General features: G+C 37.8%; 1 protein-coding gene across 1 annotated transcript; it reads left to right on the forward strand.

Annotated features, from left to right (window-relative positions):
- Window positions 1-1,209: 1,209 nt before the first annotated feature.
- On the forward strand, window positions 1,210-18,495 carry LOC126975505 (poly(A) RNA polymerase gld-2 homolog A-like). The gene is made up of 10 exons (XM_050823435.1): window positions 1,210-1,583; window positions 1,668-1,964; window positions 3,425-3,592; window positions 4,236-4,354; window positions 5,277-5,451; window positions 6,584-6,715; window positions 7,547-7,675; window positions 8,734-8,872; window positions 14,098-14,201; window positions 15,976-18,495. The coding sequence occupies exons 2-10, from the start codon at window positions 1,679-1,681 to the stop codon at window positions 16,113-16,115; spliced, it is 1,392 nt and encodes a 463-aa protein (XP_050679392.1). The 5' UTR covers window positions 1,210-1,583; window positions 1,668-1,678; the 3' UTR covers window positions 16,116-18,495.
- Window positions 18,496-18,756: the final 261 nt, after the last annotated feature.

Below are 18,756 nucleotides of genomic sequence, written 5' to 3' on the forward strand. Positions count from 1 at the left end.
TTTGTTCTCTCCACCCTCGAGAAGCTCGGATTCGATATCGATATTGTTGAAATCATAATTTTGCGCGCGGCCATCTTGGATTTAAAAAAAACCTGTACAATACAAGGGCTAGTAGGGAAGCCCGCGCGTAAGAAATACTCTTCCTCAATCGGTGTCAATCGCTCTTTCCCTTGAACAAAAACCTTCTCATATTCTGGAACAAAAATGTCTTAAATTTTCGTGACGCTCTATTGCGTTTCATTCGTAAAATTTTTACCCTCATGCGCCTAAAGAAGTTTCACTTCAATAACAATAACAGTTCAAGCTACGGCAACACGTGCGAGTCAATAAGCAGGAAGCGGGACGCGATGTAGCACCATGACCCGAATCTATACGTTCACACGTTGTAGTCGCGTAGGTGTGTACGGCGCCATATATCATGGGAAGCGACAGCTGCACGGCTGACCCTCCCACTTCGCAGTCACTTTGATCGCGCAGGTCTGGCCGTTGCTTAAGTTACAGAGACTACAATTTTAAATTTCATATACATTACTTATTGACGCTTACGTACAATTTGTTATAATAATTAACCTGTAGTCCTGACTCCTGAGAATTCAAACTTGTGTCTTCAAATTTTAATGCACAATTTAAATAACGTGATAACAATTTATTTTTATGAGCACAAGTAATTATTTATACTGTGATGTAATTTATCACGTATTAATATGCTACTTCTCTTATTTTATTAATCTTTTTAGAAAGGAAGTTATATTATTTTATCTAAAGCAACTTATGTATGAAAGATTATCTTAAATGATTTCTGTTCGATCTGGCTTTTGCAGTCATGAGTAACACATATCGCCATGTTTCGATGTGCTATGTGTGCAACACTCAATCACCACTTAACTTCATACTTTAATTACCATCTCAAAAGAAAAACTTACAATAAATTACGATCTCAATCAACGTGTTGGCCGCAAGTTATGGTTTGCAACCAATAAACAATATAGAAACACTGCCAAAGACACAAAATGTTGTTTTCGTCCTTTTATTTCCTAACAATTTTTGTAATCTCGTACGTGTACAGTGTAATTATTTTTGCGTGTCACAGCCTCGCTTAAATACTTAATCCTTGTAAACTAATAGACCAAGATTTCTGGCTGAAATGGAATGCCACAAATTTTGAATAAAAAATAAAGACGTCACGTGTACTTTCAGTAGGAAGACGCCAGATGTCGCTACCCCAATATTGGATCCATCAAAAAGTCATGGCGAATTTTTTCACTTATTAAAAGTTATATTATTTTGTGGGTAGATTAATACTCACGGCGTCGAATTATAATAAAGTTCTTTTCAGTATTCACACGGTGGAGCCGAAGCGTCTAGAACATTTGTCTGAATGTTAATAGTTGGAGCAGACAACCATCGACTTACAAGGATAGGCTTTTGACGGATCGTCTCGAATTTCGGTGATATCTAGTAAATAAGTGAAAATTAAACAATTTCGACGTCGTACTTTATGAATATAAACCGCGATTAGCATGACGCAATAGGCTGCTGTGGACATTACACGCCATTTTAGTCAATCATTGGTAAAAAAGCAGGTGAGTAGATACCGAGTATCCATAGAATTCCCCGGCTATAAATTAGGTCTGTTGAATATAAATTTATTTATTATGAACTTACAGATCGAGACATCATGAATGAAGGAGCGTCTACATTGTACCATAGCAACGGTTTTGGAGGTTCTGGGGCTTATAATATGGGCCATATGCAAATGGAGCGACAAAATCGGCAGTATCCTTATAATATGTTGAATGGTGGGATAAACAGTTCGATGTCACCAAGACAAGGCACGCAGCGTCGGTGGCAGCCGCGCCGAGATCGCAGACCCATCAAGGGCGAAAATACAGCTTTTGGCTATGATTCAGATGATTCCAGTCTCTCTAGCAATGCTTCTGGGTCTAATAAATCAAGTGAAAAAGGTAATCAGAGTTTTCAAAATTGCTTTCTGTCTTTCACAAATACCTTCATTAAACATTTATTGCGACCACTCCCATTATAAACCACATGGCTCCTTTCAATAAATAAAGTAACATTTAGTCATACTTCTTAGGGTTTTTATAATCTCACAATTTTTTCTATAATCTACACAATAATAATGGGAAAAATACAGAAATAAAAGCATCAACAATCCTAAAGTGCACTTAAAATTGTTAATTGTTGTGACCTATAGCTAGAGCCATTGCATTGCAACAGTTTGTATTATAATTTAAATGAAAATAAAAAGATGTCAAAGAATCTTTTAAATACTTAAACATTGATCTTTAAGAAAAATTTTTTTTTTCAGTAATAATTCACTCACTTATACTCTAGTTTTGTATGAGTAACTAATAATTGTTGTGGTGATCACATAGTTTCAGATGAGACATAGTTGTAATATTAGGAGTATCTACAAAGTGGTCACGGATCCTTGTCTACATGACAGAATTTTGACAAATCTATTGCTGTTACATATTTTTTAACACAAATGATATTACAATAATTTTGTCTTTCATGTTTGTTCCTGCTAATAACAGAAATGGATTTATTTGGGTGAATTTTCATTCATGTATTGTATTAAGCATGGAGTAGCATTTAATATTGTTATATTTTAAGCTTTTGACAAAAAAAAAATATTGCAAATTTAATAATTTATTTGTTAGTGAGGGCCCAGTTATGGAGTCTAACAAAGACAGAGTTTAGGGCATAACCTTATTTTATGGATGGGCACACTTAGCTCTACATAAAGGTCACCCCGTGGTTGTGACCACCCATTCTCTTAACACCAGAGTATTTTTAGACCTTAAAAACTTTTGAATAATTAACCATATTTGAAAACCAACAACAAATCAATTTAACTTAATCAATGCATTTAACAAAATTTACAAGATGTCACTTGAGGAGAGGCGCAAGGTTCTGGATCTCTCTTTCCTTCATAACATAGTTCATGGTAGGATCAACAGTACAGAGTTAACTAAACTATTGATACAATTGCGAGTGCCGTCAGTTCGCACTAGACACATGTCTCTATTCCAAGTCCCGCTGAGTCACACAAATTATTATGAAAATTCGGTAATCTGTTGCACTCTATGCAACTATAATAAACAATTCAACAGTACTGAACTTTTTAATAACAGAAAAGGCTGCTTTATAAGGAGTGTTAATAAAAATCTGAAGGAAGGTTAAATTAAGAGTAATTCACAAACACACATACACACACACACAAATAAATACACACACATACACACTCTCACCAAATCACACACACAGAAATACCGTGTCTTATTGTAAATATTGTAAATCTGTTATTAGAAGTAAGTTCTACGAAATAGTATTATTATAACCTAATTTAGGTTCTGTGGATTTAGTGATATTTTAAATAAATAAATAAATTAATTAATAGGTGGTAACACAAATGGAGATACAAATAGCACAGGGTCGGAAAAAGTGAGTCGAGAGTGGAGATCCAGGAACCGACGTGATCAGAAGCCGCGTCGTATTGCCCCTGACAGATTTCTCACAGCATCATACCCCTTTCAAGTTAAATACACTCCGGATGACTTACTAACTGGTAAGTTGTAACTGTTACGGACATAAGATGCCACCAACATGGATACCACAGCTGTTCCCTTTTTTCCCTTTCTTAACCATCACCAGTGAGTGCATAGTTGCTGATACCTCAGCATTCTACTGTCTTGCCACACCATGTCAAAATATTTGTATTTCAACAGATAAAACCTTTCTTTACAATTGAGTATTGGCAATAGATAAAAAAACCAGCCTTAGAACAACAGTCTGTATGATCAGTCTGAAAAAATATTACATTAGAAGACATTCTTACAGGACATGTCACAGATAATTTGGGATAAGTGCCTCATCATGTAAATAATGATATGTAATCATTCAGATAAAAAAATTGATTCCACTTAAAAGTATAATGCGTAGGTATAAAAAAAAAATTAGAATTATAATAGGTTTATCCATAAAAACATAAAAAACAAAAATGTCCTGCATAAAAATACATTTATCTACACTAATCCCAAAATGTTTAAACAATAAATATCCACCAGTATCAGCTGTTGGTGTATAATAATATAATTAGACTATAAAACATTAATTACTTACTCAGTTCTGAAATGTAGAAGCTGAAGGTATACTATTCGGAATATTATTGTGCAAAAAATAAATGTTAAAATTTGTTAATTGATATACAGGATCAAAATGGGACTCATTGTCACAGGATATATGGGACAAGTTTGTGAAATCACAACAGACTGAAGCTACTTTCCATAAGAAGATGAACTTGTGGAAATATCTATACATCACTATCAAGGTAATGTATTCAATACAATACACAGGTTGATTGACACTAGTGCAACATGGAAGATGAAGACAGGTTGTTGCTCTTAACTGTTATGTAGAATACTTACCTATTGCCAACATTAAAACACCCAATGTTCTAATAACCATTACATCATCCAAACAAGTGTTGTAATGTTGCACTGAATTTCATAACAACACCCCTATGTTATTTTTTCGATCCCTTCATGCGCAAAGAGTTTCAACAGACAGCCACATTCTTATTGCTCGATGTGTGGTATCTGTATGAATTTAAAAATAAGAACATTTTTGTTTACGCGCGTTCTACACTGCCAGAACGTCGCGAGGCGTAAATAAAAAGTAGATTATTCGAATCCCCGCCATTTTTCTTCGATATTTTTATTGTTTTGTTACCAAAAATGAGCGATTCATTTTAAATGCCGAATATTCGAGTGAATTTTAATTATTGCACTATATAAAATGTAAATTACTACTAAAATAAATAATTCTTTCATTAATACTTAGTTTATTTGTATATAATCAGTAATGGATTATATTAGGTTACTACTAGGACTGGTAAGCTTAATATATTTGTTAATGTTAGCAGTAAGCTAACTGTTTCTTTTAGAGGATTCATATTTTGGGTGTAGATAAAGTCTTGTATGCAACTGTTGATAATTAGGTATTAAAACACTCATGTGCTACTATTATCACACTCGGCTTCGCCTCGTGAGATAAATCCACATTCATGTTTTAATACCCCTTATTACACAACAGTTGCATAAATAATTATTACAGTCTTCTCTAAGCCAATATCCACTAAGAACCATTTATCATATACATACATTTGCCTGATCATATACAATACACGCTCAATTAAGTCTTACTCCATAATAATTGTTAAACTTTGGGTTTAAGAGTTGGCGTTTTTACAGTCAATATTTCCACGGTATGGGTTGTATGTGGTGGGGTCCACTATGTCCGGCTTCGGTCTGGAGTCCTCCGACATGGACCTGTGTCTGTTCGTGCGCGCGATGTCCCAAGAGCCACGCGCCCACGCCTTGTCAAATCTGGACTTCATACTGCCGTACATACGAGCATTTGACCCAGGTAGGTGCTAAAAACATGAATTGCTGTTTAAATTGTTGTTTTTCTTTTTTTTGCCAACAGTATGTATAAAACCTCAAAATTGCTTATCACATAAGAAACACTCAAATTAGGTTATTGAGTCTGGTGATCACACTAAATTGTATTCTAAAATTCTTGAAGTAGAATTTGATAAAGCAGGCCGGTTAAAGGGTGGTGTATCTCTAAAGACAACATAATATATACTATTAAGAAAAAGACTGTATCAATGATTCTGAGCTGTCTGAATTTGACAGAAAGAAGAATATTAAATGCATCAATCAGTTATGTTGTATATGTGACGCCAACTAAATTGTTGCGATGTGATTACACATTCCTAATTTGGAAACAATTTTGGAAAAGTACGGTCGGGCTTTATAATCTTACTAAATTGGATACGTTCTGTTCTAACAAAAATATAATGGATCAATTGGGCAAGATAAGATATTCCAAATCATATAAATTATTAAGTGAAGGCTTGCACTTGGATTTATATAGATGAAAAATATACAATTGTATTGTGGTACCTACTCCATAGTGCCAATACAATTATAACAGAACTATTTCTGACGTAATTATTTCTTGTATGTATTGAATTAGGCGTTACTTTGCGGTAATCCATAATTATACAAATGATTTAAGTTTTCTTTAGTCTTAATTCCGCCAATATTTGTTTTTAAAACAATTTAACGTGTTTCGCCTCTACACGAGGCATCCTCAGGACGTGTTGTCTCGCCAAAATCTGGCACGAGACTCAACTTTTTTTTAACACTAAAGAAAACTTAATCATTTGTATTTCTTGTATTCCTAATATAATTAGTCATTGGTTATAGTTTAGGTCATAGTTAAGAGTTCAGCCCTTACTTTTGGGTTGGATAATGATTTTGAGGTTCACTGAATAAAAATATATCAGTAGAAGATATCTTTTGTGAGGTCTGCGGCCACAATCAGTTGTTCTGACAAGAAACTGGCATGTAACCAAGTGAACACACGCGGCTTTTATTTATTATACACAAAGTTGCGCTTTTCACGTTGGGCAGAGGAAATAGTAGTGTTAGTACCTCTCCATACGAGGATTATAGTTCTAAAGCTTTTGAAAACCAATGTTATGCTCTAGACGCAGAGCTGATCCAGGCCAAGGTGCCCATCCTTAAGTTTCGTGACGCAAGGAACGGCGTGCAGGTCGACCTCAACTGTAACAACGTGGTCGGCATCAAAAACACCAATCTGCTGTACTGCCTCTCAACCAGTAAGACAACTTTATTTACACTTTCTTTATATTTGAGGGGGCGAATGAATTAGCAAATGTTCAATACAACAGGTGAAGAGATGTGTTGTTGCACATTGAAGTGGAGAAGGTTTGGGACTAATACAGCTGCCAGATGATTGCATAATGTGGTTTTGCTTTTATATCTACGTAGTGCGGATAAAGAATCGCATTTAGACTTAATGTCCGGTAGTGGCAAACAGACGCGGCGGGGGACTTTGTTGTATTTAGTGATATTCATCGTCTTCGGTCATGTGAAATAGTTAAAACATATCAGAAAATCATAGACGTATCCTCTTTGCCATTATTAACTGCTAATGGAATGTATCGCTCATAACACTTACACCCAGCTGTGGGAGTCGATACTAATTATTAGGAACGCTTCTCTCTGATCTCTTGCGTTAACAGTGAAACTAACGCATCGTGTCTTTAGGGACCTGAGGTCTATTACCAAAATCGAAAGCCGAAGTTTCGGTCCGAAACGAAAGAACGACGAACTTCGACTTAAATCCTATTACCAAAATACTTCGGATCCGAATATCCGACGGATTTCGTTTCGGAACCATAGACATAACCATAAAAAGTGAAGTTGTAGTTACGATCATAATGTAAGGTAAACGAAAGAAAAAGTGTCTAATTGCGAACTTCGTATCGATTTTCGGATCTGAAACGCTTGTAATAGGAAAATGTACGATCCGTCAACCGAAACTTCGTATTTCGATTTTGGTAATAGGTTCCCTGATCTGATCGGTTGGAGCAAATCACCAAAAGATCTGTTCCAGCCAAGTACGTAATGCCTGTGTTGTCTGCCAGTGGACTGGCGCGTGCGGCCGCTGGTGTCTGTCAGCAAGCTGTGGGCCCGCGCGCATCACATCAACGACGCGCGGCGCCGCACGCTGTCGTCGTACGCGCTCACGCTCATGGTGGTGCACTTCCTGCAGTGTGAGTACTACGACACCCCGGAACAAGTGGGGACTTACCAGGAAGCCGGCTAGGTTATGGGTGCCACAACGGCACCTTTTTTTGCCGCGAAGCAAGTTTGTCTGAAGGGCGCCGTATAGCTAGTGTAATTACTGGGCAAATGAGACTTAACATCTTATGTCTCAAAGTGACGAGCGCAATTGTAGTGCCGCTCAAAGTTTTTGGGTTTTTCAAGAATCCTGAGCGGCACTGCATTGTAATGGGTAAGGCGTATAAATTACCATCAGCTGATCGTATCGTCTCTTACATTGAGAAAAAAATGAAGCATTTTATTTCTAGAGTACTATGAAATGAACAAGACGTTCGTCGAAAACGGTAAATGTTACGCCCTGCCACTACAATGCAGTGCCGGTCAGTATTCTTAATTGAATCCAAAATTCTAAGCGGCATCGCAATTACCATCAGCTGAAGTTTCATAAAAAAAAACTAGTTTTCAATTATTTTGTTTAGTAATTTAATGTTGGTCAACAACAGCCGCTGCACCTTGAATAAATGAATACAAACGAGATAGTAATTATTATGACGGGTACTCATGATATATATTTTATTAATTTGATGCCGATTGAATAGTGGTCGCGGCGGAACTCCGGAGGCCGCAAGAAACTCTTGACACATTGTCACTTGACACTAATTTTAGTACATACGTCAATCTGTCCACGTTGCGTCTAATTCGTTTTGGTCTTTGATTCCCGAATGAATCAAATTTTTTAAATATTAACATAATATTATATATCCTAAGTACCACATTATACCCGTAATAATAATCAATTTCTATGTTAAAGTTCTGGTATAGATATAACAAACCAAAAATCTAAATCATATTTTTTATGGGAGACAAATTTATGGTACTTACTGTGAACACCGGCGGTCATGCTCTCTTATATATCTTATAACAACAGAGGATATCGTATCAACCTGGAAACCCCTTACTAGAGGGTTCTTGAGGTCTGTCCGTGGCAAGCAGTAGCAACACAGTCCGTATCAGTATCAGTAGCTACACGATCGCCGCGCTGTTGCAGGCGGCACGAGCCCCGCCATCTTGCCGCGCGCCAGTGACGTCATGTGCGGCCACGTGCGCGCCGGCGTCCGCCGCTCACACAACCGCGCCTCCCTGGGGGAGCTGTTTCTGAGTATGCTGCGCTACTACGCTGACTTCCCGTGAGTAATACACAGTCGATACACTTGAAAATATTAATTTTTCAGTTATCCAACTCGTTTGTTAAAGATTTGAGTTCAGTATTTTTTAATAAAAAAATTGACGGTCTTCATTGTTATATTTTATTAATTGAGGTACACAAACAGTGAAACGTTAGATCTTACTAACTAAAGTACATAATAAGGTAATACTAAATGTGCCACCAGCACCGTTAACCACAGATTAATTATAAAAATTGAGAAAGGTGAAAATGTAATAGGTACAAAAAAAAGGAGAGTGAAAAACCAAAAACTATAAATTTTAAACAATATAAAAGGTTATTAGTTACGATTTCAATGCTTGTACTTTTTGATTTTTAAACAATCAATTTGATAAATATGATTAAAATTTAAATTATAAGCTTCACCAATTCGATATAACGGCAAGCGTTTGCCTGCGTTTGTACGACATAATGTGGTGGCAAAAAGTTGAGCTCTACGACAGTAAGAACTCGTGGGAATTTAGTACGTTATCATATTTGTAAGTGCGATACAGTCGTATTTGTGTCAAATTGTAGGCGCGCCTGTCCTTAAGTTCTAATAAATTATAAACCTTTATACAGTCTTGCGCGCGTATCGATACGCGACGGTCGCGGCGTGGTAGTCATCCGTCAGTTACAGCGATCTTTTAGCTGTAATTCTTTACGAAAATGTTATTAAAGTGTAACAGATGTAATCTTATTGTATGTGAGCTATTAGCTTATATTCAAAATAAGCTATCTATTGCAGACGAAGATAGTTTAGTGAGAATATGTGCTTTGAACTTCTCAATAAGCCAGATTGAAGAAGCGAAAAACTTCTTAACGGAATGCCTGCCATGTGAGCTTCGTAGACCAGTGAGAAAAGGCAAAGACAAGGAGAACCGTATATTACATGATATCATCAGCCTCTTCAAAAGCGTTGACCCAGATATTTTGCCGGTTTTTGTGGCTCGGGACCTTGAAAAGCTACCACCGATTACATTCGACCATCTTGATGTTTCTAAATTCCTCAAAGACATGGCCATTATTCAGGCTGATATCAAGACAATTAAAGAATCGTAAGTGACCACGAAACAACTCCAAGACATAAAAAAGGAGAGTCTTAATTTTAAACCGATTTCACAACCATTTCACAGCTATTAAAGTTAATATGAAAAGGGGCGCGTATCGCGACAGCAGCCCGCATGGACCTATGTCTTAGTTAGACCAAAGTTTTATTTCGAACTAAGGTGACCATTCGAACCATGATACTAGAAAAGATAGTAATTTAAATTTAAACTATAGTTGTTGTTCGAATATAAATAAAAGTTATAATGAGGGTAGCCAGAAAATTAACGAAGATTTTACGTATCAACCGGTTGAACCCCGCAAAGAGAGCGGCGCGGGGCGAGTGGGGTTATTGAACTCGTCATCGGACGATACGATTGATCGCACAAATCAGCTGGAGCCGCAACGAGCTAGTGCCTCCTTTGCTGAGGTAGCTAAAACTGGAGGTGAATGGATAACGGTACAGCGCCGAAAAGCTAAGCCCAGCTCCTTTAGATATATAGGCAAAACGGGGGTCTCTAAAGATAAGAGTAGTAGTTTTAGGGCAGCGATAAAATATGTACCGATTTTTCTAACGAAGGTGAATAAGAACACAACAGAGAAAGACATAGCGGAATATATTTTCCACAAAATGAAGGAAACTATCGTGCCAGAAAAACTTTCTATTCACAAGGAAAAGGAATATAATGCATATAAATTCTCTGTGCCCGAGACAAAATTATCCATATATTTAGATGAAAAGCTTTGGCCTGAGGGTGTCATATTTAGGCGTTTTATTAACTTCAGACAGAAAGCCTCGAACGGTGTGTCCAAAACCACCATGAACGCTCCCTTGTAAATGACTAACATAAAATTAGCCAATTTTAATTGTAAGGGGCTAAAGCGCTCATTAGAAAGTGTAAGACAGTTATGTATGACCTCGGACATTTTGGCATTGCAAGAAACGAGGATTCTACCTCATGATATACCGTCCCTCAACAATATTAATGGGGAGTTTTGGTGTACCGGTACAACCGCTGTGGATACGGCGGCGGGATTGCTGCGTGGCCGGCCCTACGGTTGCTTTGCTTTGGAGGAAAAGTGTCTTTCAAAATATGTCCGTAGTGCAGTGTGATAACCCGCGGTTATGTGCTATAAAAATCATGTTAGGTCAAAGATCAGTGCTAGTGTTTAGTGTTTATATGCCATCGGATACAGTGATAAACCTCCCGGAATTTACGGATTGCCTTAGCTCGGTGAGTGCTATCATTAATAACGAAAACATTGAGTCGGTTTATATACTCGGGGACTTTAACGCGCATCCGAACGAACCGTTTTATAATGAGTTAACATCCTTTTGTAATGAGTTAGAATGGACCTGTGCGGACGTTCAGCTTTTGGGTATAGCATCGGACACGTACAGCTTTGTTAGCGAGGCTCACGGGTCGAGACGCTGGCTAAACCACTGTATTACTACGAAGCTCTGCTTTAACGATGTTAATATTTATGTACTATATGATGTGTTATGGTCAGACCACTATCCATTAATTATAGAAACTAATTTAGATTATATAAAACGGAAAATATCGTGCAACATTAAATTTAATAACGTACTGTGGGGAAATAGAAACCCGGAACAGACGTGCGCTTATATAGTGAATTATGTATGAGTACATTACAACCAGTAAATGAAAATCTCTGTGATAGTGGTTGTAAAATTATGCATAATTTAAATATTATCGACCAAGTGTATGATACTATTGTTACTACTTTAACGGAGGCTGCCTCTCAATCCAGTAACGTTGTTAGGTGTAAGAGGAAGCGGCCTGTGGTAGGATGGAATAGGTATGTTCAACCGCTCATCGGAAGGCCAGGTCTGCTTTTATGATGTGGATATAGTGTGGTAAACCAACAGCGGGTCATGTGTATGAAGATATGCAAAGAAGCCGGAGTGTCTTTAAGTCGCGCTTAAAGTGGTGCCAAAATAATAGCGAGCAGATCAGAATGGACATTCTGGCTTCACATCACTCACACCATGATTTTCGAGAATTCTGGAAGGCTACAAATAAGTCTAATAGTAGGCCGGGCCTTCCGGTAAGCATTGTAGGAGTTAGTGATCACAGCCTCAAAGCTGATGTTTTCAAAGATCACTTTACAGTGAAATCGCCATTGGGGCCATCATATTCGAGGGGAGATGGGGAAATGTGTGGTCAGTGGGGTGGTATCCGATTTACAGCGAGTTACGTTACTAAGGTAATCTGTTCTATGTCGCGGGGAAAGTCTCCTGGCCACGATGGATTGAACATCTGAAATATGCGGGTCCTCATCTGCCTAGCGTGCTTGCAAATTTATTTAACATATGTATCAGACATTCATACCTACCTGCGGCAATCATGAAAACTGTGGTGGCACCAATTGTTAAAAACAAAACCGGGGATATTAGCGATAAATCCAACTAAAGGCCGATTTCTCTTGCTACCATTATTGCTAAAGTACTTGACGGTTTGCTATGTACGCAACTTGACAGATACCTCAACTTACACGACAATCAGTTTGGTTTTAGACCCGGCCTGTCCACGGAGTCTGCCATTTTGTGCTTGAAGCAAACTGTCAGGAATTACTCAGAGCGACAAACAATAATGCTTGCTTTCTCGATTTGTCCAAGGCATTTGATCTGGTTAATTATGATATCATGTGGCAAAAACTAAGGAACACGAGTATGCCTGACGAGCACATAAAACCCTTCACGTTTTGGTATCGGAACCAGATCTATGTCGTGCGATGGTCGGAAGGCTTTTCTAGACCGTATAGGTTGGAGTGTGGGGTGAGGCAGGGCGGTCTAACCTCGCCTAATCTCATACCTTTACATTAATGGACTGATGGGTGATCTCAGCAGCACACGTGTCGGTTGTCATATTGACGGAGTCTGTTTAAATAATATTAGTTACGCAGATGACATGGTGCTGTTGAGTGCGTTTGTTTGTGGCTTGAGGAAACTGATGGGGATATGTGAAAACTATGCCCGCAGTCATGGTCTGATCTATAATGTAAAAAAGAGCGAGTGCATGGTCTTTCAGGCGAAGGGGAAACCACTCCCATCCCTTATTCCGACAATCAAATTGTATGGGACACCACTGAAGCGAGTGGATCAATTTAAATACCTAGGGCATGTGGTTACGTTTGACTTGAAAGTTGATGCAGATATCGAGAGAGAGCGCAGGGCGTTGTCTGTTAGGGCGAATATGATCATCCGCAGATTTGCTCGCTGTACCGTGCCAGTAAAAATTACACTCAAAGCATACTGCACCTCATTTTACACGAGCAGTCTGTGGGTCGACTATGCACAGAAGCAGTACAATGCTCTGCGTGTTCAGTATAATAATGCGTTCAGAATGTTATTGGGGCTGCCACGTTACTGCAGCGCGTTGGGGATGTTTGCTGAGGCACGCGTAGATTGTTTTTACGCGACTATGCGTAAGCAGTGTACGTCCCTGTTGAGTAGGGTCCGGGCTAGCCCCAATGGTATTCTGAGGGCATTTTCTCACAGGTTCGATTGTCAGTACCTGAACCACTGCTGTTTGATACATGTGCTGACAAGTCGGTCCTGTCCTAGATTAGGAAGGTTTAGATTTTAAGATATCTTATACTAACACTAGGTTTTAAGGTATTTTGTTACTAACACATTATGATCCTTTGTTGGTCGAAATAAATAATTTATTATTATATTATTATTATTATTTAAAAGCTGGTCATAAGGTAGTTGTTTACATAACAATACATTATTTAGTTCCTGGTCTTATAAGATCTTTAAACAAATTCGAAAAATAACAAATAAGTATAAAATCCGTTAATGGACAGTTATTTGAATAAACTGAATCTGCTGGATTATGATTTATGGTGAGCAATTGAAATTAATTTTTGCCCCATATGAAATGAATTTCTTAGAGGTCTGTCTCCAATCTTGCAGAAATGGCTATTTGACTGCAGCCCATCTTAAGTATATAGTCTGTAAGCCCCTCACAAGATGGACCGAAGATCTAGTGAAGATCGCTGGAATAGGTTGAATAAGGGCAACGCAGGGCCGATCGTAGTGATCTTTGGGGGGGAGGCCTTTCTGAGGGAGGCTGAAATGATGATGATGATGAAGATGTTTTAAATGTTACATATTGGTGTTTGGTGCAGGTACGAGCAGACGGTGATCTCCGTGCGGTCGGGGCGCCGCATACCGCTGGACGAGTGTCGCCCGCACCTCGACCCCTACTACTGGAAACATATCTGTGTCGAAGGTAACCCCCACTGATTTATTTAATTGAATTAACCTTCAATGTTCATAGCCAGTACATTTATGAAAATTTAATGTACATTCACAAAAATCGTCACCTTTTCGCTCTAAGTAGTGATTTTCATTATTATAACACTAGAAATAGGGGATTGCTTGTAACTAATTCTAGTAGGCTTCATAAGATACATTATAGCTTTCAGGGTAAATCTATACACTTATATATTAAAGTCCCAGCCACTGTTCAGCCATTATGTTATATAAATAAATTTAAATGTTTTATTAAAAAAATGGCTCTGTCGTAAATCCTATTACTCCACAGCTGAATATCTAAGTGATCGGACAGCCTGGTATTAGAGTATAATTATTCTATAGCAATAACAATGACAGTACAATATTGTATATTATTTTAAAAAGAGTCCAAAAAAGAATGCTGGGTAAATTTCTTGCGCCCCTTATTCGGATTTGAAGCGGCAAAAATAATTGTAAAGGAATCAATTTTGAGAAAATAAATGCCTTTTATGCCATCTATAGTAAAATTCACCACCGGTTTCGAGTCGCAAATGAAGTAAATCGTAACACAAAAGGTTCGTCCAATCATGACAGTGTTCCACTAGTACTGTAAGTTTAGATTTGTCAATGTGAGCGTTAGGGTTTAATATTCAAATATACTAAGGAGCTAATTCCAGGCGTGGCTGACTGCTAAGGCGAGAGGAGAGGAGATGTATTTTGATAACGAATCAGATTTCGTTATTTCCACATCTCCTCTCCCCTTAACATCTGTTGAAATGGAGTGATCGCGCACCCAAAAGCGTTATTGATTCACGGACCTGACTTAGACATCACTAATTTCAATCTCATGATTTCGATCTCTCACAGCTCACATCTCCGCTATGCACAGTTCACATCTCCTATCTGCTTTGGTTGAAATAACATGACAACTTCGCGGCTTTTCTCCCCCCGTCTCCTCTCCTCTATCCGCTTCGCTTTGGTGTCCACCAAGTACGAAGTACGATTTAATTGTCAATGCACTAATATATTGTAATTCTATGATGGTAACAGTATTTATGGCCAGTCTAAGCCTGATAGAGCAAACTTAGACTTTGCTCAGACTGAACTTACATACAACTTACCTGAGCGTGATATAACGCGAATTTGACTTTTCCATTGTCTTAGCTTAAACTCAGCATAATTTCAGCTGTCAAATGACTAAAGAAACGAAATCAAAGATTATGATAAGCTTACACTCAACCTGCCTTAATAATAAACTCAGTGTAATGTTACTCCATGTTTAAAATTACTTCTTGTTTGTCATGTAATTCTGTAGTGACAAAGGTAAGATAATAACAAAAAGTTAAATTTGGAATAACTTTACTTCGCGTTTATAAGTACCACAGAAAAAGTTTTAAATTTGGAATAACGTTACTTCGACTTTATTAATAACCACTGACCTGTATAAATACCACTGGACTGCCTGTTTCATATGTTTGACAGCAATTTTTATGTGCCAATTGGAAGCGTCACTTTCGAGAACTAATAATTTTGACGTAAACAACAAATGGCTGCCAGTGATGCATACAATACTCTGAAGTATTTTTGCATTTTGAATTAATTTCGATCGTTTTCCGTGCTATTTATACTGCAGGAATGAACGTAATAAAGTACACAATTTTTTATTGTAAATAGTTTTCCCATCGATGTTTGTTTAGCTGAGGTTGTGGTATGTAAGTCTGAGCCCATCTCTTACGCCTATATATAAGTATGTGTGGTTGTCCTCGCAGAGCCGTTCGACCTGTCGAACACGGCCCGCTCCGTGTACGACCCCGACACGTTCGAGAAGATCGTGGTAGCCTTCCGCGACAGTTACCGACGCCTGGCCGCCGGCCTGAGACTGTCGGACGCGTGGCCCACCGCGCGGTGATGGCGCCCACACGCCAGTGAAGTGACGCGCTCACCGTGAGTACGCGACTCGAACTATCCGAGGGCGCAGTCCCAAATAGAGCCGGAGCACCGCAACTAGTAACGTGGGCTGTGATATGCGACTGATCCCCTTTATTATACGTCGTAGTTGTAACACATAGTACTTATGGCGCGTCCACACTGCTCGGCGCCGCACCCACACACGCACGCGTCACTGCGGGACTCACTCTTAGTTCCTATTCATTTTCACTTTGACACTGAGATTTTTATTATTTGTTATTACTTATTGTTTTAGTGTTTATGAGAATTGTCACTATGAATAATATATGTTTAAATCACATAGTGTCATGGAGTCGAGTTATTTTGTAAAGTAGGGCTGTAGTCACACCAAAGTTGAGCTGATGTTGCCAAAGATTAGCTGCCGTGTTCGGATTTCACTGATGATCTGCAATTAGCAACTCGTGAGATGTTCCGTCAAGGCGGTGTAGGACTTGTCCCTGGATTATGTATCTGCTTGAGATATTTTGAACTGCGGACACATTGTCACCCACAATGTTTATCCGCGCTCAAAGCTCGTGTGAGCTCCGAACACTCAGTGACATCGAGCCAGTAAGACTGAACTCACAACACACAGCATGCGGCTCTGCATCAATAACGCCCCATTCGTTTTTAGTATTTATATTATTTATTTATAAGTTATTTAACATTGTACATAGTAAGGATGAAAGGCAATATTGTTGGCATGTTTTAGCGTCGTGTTGTGTATATATTTTTATGTAGTAGTTATTTTTATGGTGTGCGTAAAGAGTAAATGAGAAAAAGATGATATATTTAAACTTGTAAATGTTTACATATTGCTCGAATTGTTTGTGGCTTGGCGAAGTCTGTTTGCCCGCCAAGTGCCAGGAAAAATGGAGTTAGTCGCTGAGGGCTTCCACCCAAATCCCAGTCCTTGCTAACGATGACCTCAGATTAACATTCCAATGTGTGCCCAGCCCTTCACTAGCCTCCGTAGCGCTCGGCGAGACAAGATGAAGTTTATATTCGTGCTTTAATAATATAATTGGTGCTATATACACACGAACTGAGGTAATTATATTTGTGAATGGTGCTATATGGCTGCGTGCGCTTCACTTGTTACGTTACACAGTATTGATAGAACCAATGAGATTAAATATAAACAATGCATATCTTTAAAATGGTAAAGAATGTAGGAATTGTTATCTCATATGCCAGTTTGAGAATTTTATCACATTGTTGTACTTACCGGTAACCTCTCATATTATTATCTATACATTAGCTTTTATATCTATTATAGAGTTGAATATTTAAATATTTTACAATAATACCACGTTCACTGTAATTACGACAACAACTATTTTGTATTTTAAATGTATTCAGTTTGGTACATAGCATGAAATTAAATGAATTTTATTTTTATATAAAACATTTTTAAATAAAGTTGGAATTAATCAAGTTTAATTATGTGTAGCGGTCACTGTTAATGATACAGACAGACGGGTGTCGTGTTGTCTTGTATATTGTTTAGCCCACAGCGTTTTCAGTGATTACATAGACGTTATATTCCTGGCCTTACTTTGTATTTTTTGATATAAGTTTTATATTGATTTTACGTGTGAGGCAACTGTCGCGCTCACGGCGGCAGAAAGTACAATAAAAATACACAATAAAACTGTATTCAGTAAGTAAAGTTTAAATAATGATAGCATCAGAGATCTTTGATTGAAAGAGAAGGCAATCTTAAAAAAATAAAAAAATATATACTGGAAAAAAATAAAAAAAAGTTAAAAATAAAAACAAAAAAAAACAAAAAAAGTTTCATAAGACCAAAAAATTCAGTTATATTTGTATGTTGACTTCTTGCAGAAAAATGCTTATTGAGAGAGCTCCTCGGAGTATTGAGTGGGTGACACTCAGCTCTGAGCTCATTGAGTTTGTCGACCGTTCCACCAACAAGAGTATCGTTTAAAAAAAATTGTTCACAAGGTTTCGTTATTATTTTAGCGCAGTTTGTATTTAAATTTGAAGTGATACACTTATCTTGGACTTGTAATGTATATATAATGTATTGTATTGTTGGTGGATGTGAGAACGATCACTGCCAGTAGGAGATTGTTGCTCTAATGTTTTGGAATTATCCGTATCTTTTGGCCTTAATATATTATAATAATAACTATTATTGTAACTAATGACACTTTGAATTTAATAAAATGAAGTGCGAATAAACAGCGGCTTTTGTTACACGGCGCCATTCCACGGCCGTCACTCGCATTCACATTACATTTTATTAAATTGAAATAAGCTCATGATTTATGTACAAAATTTGTTATAGTTCTAAATTATATACAAACTGCCATAAATTTATCTTTTATTAATCGTCCTTAATGTAGGAATGTTCCTTGTGGATCGTTGGCAATACTCAGTGTCTAACTGTTACTACATCGTGACCACCTTTCAACCAGGGTTACTCATTTGCACCCGTAATTCCTAGAACCAACTAAACCAATCAGTATGCAATCTCCAATTGGCATTATTAATTCCATTGGTACAGTATAGGATTACTTTGGGAGATTTGGCCTTAATACATATAAGGGACGCTCCCTTCACATCTAGTGTTCTAT

This window comes from Leptidea sinapis, chromosome 36 (assembly GCF_905404315.1).
Source record: "Leptidea sinapis chromosome 36, ilLepSina1.1, whole genome shotgun sequence".
Classification (NCBI taxonomy): Eukaryota; Metazoa; Arthropoda; class Insecta; order Lepidoptera; family Pieridae; genus Leptidea; species Leptidea sinapis.

Bases quoted from the DNA above. Each gene is read 5' to 3' on its own strand.
- LOC126975505 (XM_050823435.1), top strand. From the start codon at position 1,679: ATGAATGAAGGAGCGTCTACATTGTACCATAGCAACGGTTTTGGAGGT. The intron at 3,593-4,235 runs GTAAGTTGTAAC...ATTGATATACAG, and splicing joins TCCGGATGACTTACTAACTG to GATCAAAATGGGACTCATTG. The intron at 7,676-8,733 runs GTGAGTACTACG...GCGCTGTTGCAG, and splicing joins GGTGGTGCACTTCCTGCAGT to GCGGCACGAGCCCCGCCATC.